The following is a 5766-nucleotide window of genomic DNA, read 5'->3' on the forward strand; positions in this document are numbered from 1 at the left end:
ATCTCTTAGGAGTCTTTTCTATCTAAGGTATGCCCTCTATTTTATTCAGGTGTACCTACATGCGGCAGTATATGGCACAACTCAGACTGCCTGTTAGTTTGTATATCAGTGGTTAGGCTGTTAGGTAGGTACGCTACGCATTTGAGCCACCGATCACAAATATATATATATATATATATATATATATATATATATATATATATGTCAAAGAAGAAAGCAGCACTCCTAAAGCGTGAGTAGGTGCGTCCAGCTAGGGTCCGGGTCCCGGATCCTGCTTACGTAGTTCCAAGGAAAGTGCTGTTGCACTCAAGGTATGGTGAAAAAATGTAAACTATTTTTTCATCCCAAATGTGCAAAGAGCGACGTTTCATTGGTCTCACACCATCATTATCAAGCCACTTGATAATGATGGTGTGAGACCATTGTAACGTTGCTCTTTGCACATTTGGGATGAACAAATAGTTTTCATTTTTTCACCATACCTTGAGTGCCACAACATTTTCCTTGGAACTATATATATATATATATATATATATATATATATATATATACACAAATCAAAAAATATGTTGCAGTCTCTTGTAATACCTTTTTTATTGGACTAACAGAATTTTGTAGAAACAAGCTTTCAGGATTCCTCCCTTTATCAAGTCCAATAGACAAGGACTAATGATCGAAGGACTTGATAAATTATCAGGGAGGAATCCCGAAAGTTTGTCTCTACAAAATTCTGTTAGTCCAATAAAAAAGGTATTACAATCTGCATCACTGGACTAATACGGCTACTCACATTTACTATACAGATATACACATACCTGAAAATGGTTTAGAACCCTGTGATGTCACACATGCTTGTGATGATGTCACCGTAAGCTGTACAAGGAGGTGCGCGCCGGCTGCAGTCTCTTCAGTGTGTTTTGCATTCACAACCTGTGGTGCAAAGTTTTTGTTAGAGAGTTTCTATTTGCGATAGAGAATTCTAGATTTTGACCGTTCCTTGTCTGAAGAGAGAACCACAAGGTAAGTCTCAGCCTCTTCTATTCATACATACACAGGGCATTTTGTTTGTCAGGGTTTTTTTTTATTGTTGTTGCTTTTTTTTTGAGCAAAAAAAAACAAGAAATTAATTTCCAAAAGAAATAACAAAAGTTATATTCCTCATAGCATTGTGACAATACTTGGCTTAGGCATTAAACATAATAAAACGCACAGATAGTATCATGACCAGAGCTTTTTCTTGCAAAGCTGCTAAAATGCAATTATGCCCAAAAAAGCCCCCAAGAAAAAGAGTCCTAATTCATGATGTTCTAAAAGATATAAGTCTATGAGAAAGATTTGGTGGTGTAGTAAAAGAATGACAGAAAGATTAGGGCAGAAATATAATAGTATATAATAGAATTCTGTGTGTACTAACTATAGAAATACTCCGGGTACTCCGAAAGGGAAAACATTTTTCAAATCAACTAGTGGCAGAAAGTCATATAGGGTACGGATAGATCCCAATGAGGTGGGGTAGGTTCATTATTAGTAAATGTATATAGCAGGATAGCCCAATTGTATATTCAGTATGAAGTTCACATGGCCCAGTGACCATACAGCCAAGCCCTTATAATCCGCCATTACTAGGACAGATTCAGGGTTGTCAGATATTACTAGGACCGGACAGGTTTAGGGTTATCAGATATTACTAGGACCGGACAGGTTCAGGGTTATCAGATATTACTAGGACCGGACAGGTGCAGGGTTATCAGATATTAATAGGACCGGACAGGTTCAGGGTTATCAGATATTACTAGGACCGGACAGGTTCAGGGTTATCAGATATTACTAGGACTGGACAGGTTTAGGGTTATCAGATATTACTAGGACCGGACAGGTGCAGGGTTATCAGATATTACTAGGACCGGACAGGTTCAGGGTTATCAGATATTACTAGGTTCGGACAGGTTCAGGGTTATCAGATTTTACTAGGACCGGACAGGTTCAGGGTTATCAGATATTACTAGGACCGGACAGGTTCAGGGTCATCAGATATTACTAGGACCGGACCGGTTCAGGGTTATCAGATATTACTAGGACCGGACAGGTTCAGGGTTATCAGACATTGTAAACCTCAGGGAAGACGTCTCCATATAAAACACTTATAGAGAAGCGTCTTCTTCTGAGGCTGCGGTGGTCTTAGTATTATCTTGTGGTTCATGGACATTTCTGCTCTGTATGAAGGATCTATTGTATAATGACAGGAATGATGACATGTTGTCTAATGTGTTCACTTATCTCTCTCTCTCTAGTGTTTTCAGGCTCTGACCTGTGACCATGGCCTCTCCACAAGACCCATTGCTGAAGGAGGAGGAAGAAGCAATGGAGGACCATAGTGATATGGATGTAGAAAAGGGCGATATCCCTGAGAGGCAGAACCTGCCATCTCTAAGCGTGATGTCCACCGCACGTTCCATCATCACCGTAGTGATCCTCGCCTTTGTTAATTTGCTCATCTATGCAAATCGCTCCAGCGTGGCGGGGGTGCTGCCTTATATACAGAAAGCATATGACACCAATGCTAGTCTGTCCGGCTTATTGAATACATTGTTCATTGGAAGCTACGTGCTGGTCGCACCAATTGCCGGATATTTGGGCGACCACTGTAATAAGAAATATACTGTTTGCGCAGGAGTCATCGTTTGGCTGAGCATGACACTTACCCTGTCATTCATCCCTGACGGGTATTTCCTGCTCTTCCTGCTGACGAGTGGACTGGTGGGAGCCGGAGAGGCGACTTTCTGCACCATCGCCCCCTCCATCATTGCAGACCTTTTTACAAGTGACCAGCGGACCCGCATGCTGAACGTGTTTTACTCCGTCATACCTGTAGGCTGCGGACTAGGATACATCATCGGGCCCAAAGTGACTGATGCAGCAAGGGGCGATTGGCACTGGGCGTTTCGGGTCACCCCTGGCCTGGGCCTCATAGCTGTGGCTTTGATGATTTTGGTCACAAAGGAGCTTCCAAGAACGACTACAAACGGGAAGAAGAACAACAAATCCCAGAAGTTTGCCAAATGGGCGACAGATCTGAAAAAACTATTTAAAAATCAAAGCTTCATGTTAACCACCATGGGATCGACGGCTGTATCCTTCATAGTGGGAGCCATAGGTGTATGGGGTCCGTCATACCTGACCCACGCACGAACACTTCTACAAGAGAAGGACCCTTGCCGCGCTGAACCGTGTGACTATCACGACATCCTAATATTTGGTGTGGTTACAGTCGTTTCCGGCATTCTGGGAGTTGTAGCAGGGACGGAGATAAGTAAAAGATATCGCAAATCCAACCCACGGGCAGACCCGCTTGTGTGTGGATGCGCGATGATGCTCTCCGCCCCTTTTCTTCTGTTGGCATTGACTTTTGGCAACATCAGCCTCGTTGCCACCAACATCTTCATCTTCATCGGAGAGACGCTTCTGTCAGTAAATTTCACCCTCATATCTGACATTATACTAAAAGTAGTAACTCCGTGGAGGAGATCTTCAGCCCTGGCCGTGCAGATGACAATCTATCACCTCCTAGGTGACGCCGGCAGCCCGTACCTCATCGGCCTGATATCTGACACCTACGAACGAGGATATGCCAAATCCCCTCTTCTGAAATACCGCAGCCTGGAGTATGCCCTCATGACCTGCACCATAATGGCAGTCATCGGAGGGGCCTTCTTCATGGCCACGGCCCTATATATAGAGAGGGACGAAAAAGAAGCAGAGATGGAATCAGAACCTCCGTCATCCTCCTCCTCCTCACTGCTTCCTGCCGATGAGGACCGCGCTTCAGACTGAGGAAAAGTCATTGCTTACCTTTATCTCGTTTACTTCATTAAAAAAAATTAAGAAAAAAATAGCTGCATTTGTTCTATGTTCCACTTTACCCCTTAAAAATATTATCTACCTATCCAACTGTGTCCAAACCCAAAATAGAAAAATGTAAATCTCCTCCCAAGACCTAAAAAAGATTATAAATAACAAGAGGGATATATATGAGTGTGTATGTGTTTGTGTATATGTGCGTGTGTATGTATATGTGTGTATGTGTTTGTGTGTATATGTGTGTATGTGTTTGTGTGTATATGTGTGTATGTGTTTGTGTGTATATGTGTGTATGTGTTTGTGTGTATATGTGTGTATGTGTTTGTGTGTATATGTGTGTGTGTTTGTGTGTATATGTGTGTATGTGTTTGTGTGTATATATGTGTGTATGTGTTTGTGTGTATATCTGTGTATGTGTTTGTGTGTGTATATGTGTGTATATGTGTTTGTGTATGTAAATGTGTGTATGTGTTTGTGTGTATATGTGTGTATGTGTTTGTGTGTATATGTGTGCATGTGTTTGTGTGTATATGTGTGTATGTGTTTGTGTGTATATGTGTGTATATGTGTTTGTGTATGTAAATGTGTGTATGTGTGTGTATTAGGGCTGCACGATATGTGTCATTGTGTTTATGGAGGTATATATTGTGATTTCGATATTATAAACAAATGGTGAAGTTCCCCCTTTTTAATGTCCAATCCCCCTATTTTATATAGCCATCTCCCCCCAATTTCATGTTCACTGACTAAACATAAAATGGAGGGAATTGGATATGAAATGGGGAGAAATTTGCTTAAAGGAGTACTCTGCCCCTAGACATATTATCTCCTCTCCAAAGAATCAGGGATGTCTGATCTAGGAGTAGCCGGCCCCTAGTACACAGCCATCACGCCTCCTCCCATAGACATGAATGGAGGGGGTGTGGTGGCCAGTGATCTGGCATGGAGTGGAATTCGCTCCGTCCACCGGATGGCTGGGGTGCTGCGGTGGAGATTTCAGGTGTCCCCAGCAGCCGGACCCCCAATGATCAGACATGTTATTCCCTATCCTTTGAATAGGAGATAATGTCTAGCGGGGGAGTACCTGCCTGGTCTAGTGTAGTCTCCACCCGCTCTGGTGTTGTTGCGTTGCTCTATGGTGCAGCACAGCGAAATAGGAGGGAGCAGGAAGGGAGGAGGGGGTGTAGTTTTTTTCCACCTCACCTTCTCATAGCCATAACACTTTTATACTTTTTTATGACCTGACTCACTTTAACACCAAATAAATCTAAAGTGAAACAAAAGATAATTTTTAACAATGTAACTTTGGGGAGAAATTGGAAAAAAAGGCAATTTAGCAACTTTTTTTTTTTTTGGGGGGGGGGGACGTAGATTCCAGGCAGTGCACTTTTTGATAAAAAAAAATGACATTATCTTTATTCTGTTTTTATGTACTGCCTAAAAATGTTATCTTTTTGTGAAAAAATAAATTTGTATGATTAAAATTGTGCTCTTCTGACCCCCATAATACTTATTTTTCTACATCAAGGGATGTATGAGGCTCATTTTTTGCTCCGCGATCTGCAGTTTTAATCGGTGCCATTTTTGTTTTTATTGGACTTTTTTTTTTACCACTTTTTAATATATATGTTTTTAACATTTACGCCATTGACCGTGTGGTTTACTTAATGTTGAATTTTAACTCCACAAGACGCGGGGCGTACCTGTACACCTTGCGCCCGCTCCTCTTACATGACACAGGCTCAGGAGCTGTCATAGTGGGGTGGTCCTGGCGGCTAACAGCCGCTAGGACCCGTGTCTAATGCTGGACATCACCGATTGCGGTGATGCCCAGCATCAACCCCTTAGACACCGCAATCAACTTTGAAATAAAAGTAATACAGTCCTGACAACTCAGCGGAGCTGATA

At 42.2% G+C, this 5766-nt stretch overlaps 1 protein-coding gene across 1 annotated transcript; it reads left to right on the top strand.

Annotated features, from left to right (window-relative positions):
* Window positions 1–898: 898 nt before the first annotated feature.
* LOC130281714 (protein spinster homolog 1-like) lies at window positions 899–3884 on the top strand. Its single transcript, XM_056529235.1, has 2 exons — window positions 899–1020; window positions 2292–3884. Exon 2 carries the CDS (start codon window positions 2317–2319, stop codon window positions 3829–3831), a length of 1515 nt encoding a protein of 504 aa, XP_056385210.1. The 5' UTR covers window positions 899–1020; window positions 2292–2316; the 3' UTR covers window positions 3832–3884.
* Window positions 3885–5766: the final 1882 nt, after the last annotated feature.

Source organism: Hyla sarda, chromosome 7 (genome assembly GCF_029499605.1).
Source record: "Hyla sarda isolate aHylSar1 chromosome 7, aHylSar1.hap1, whole genome shotgun sequence".
Taxonomy (NCBI): domain Eukaryota; kingdom Metazoa; phylum Chordata; class Amphibia; order Anura; family Hylidae; genus Hyla; species Hyla sarda.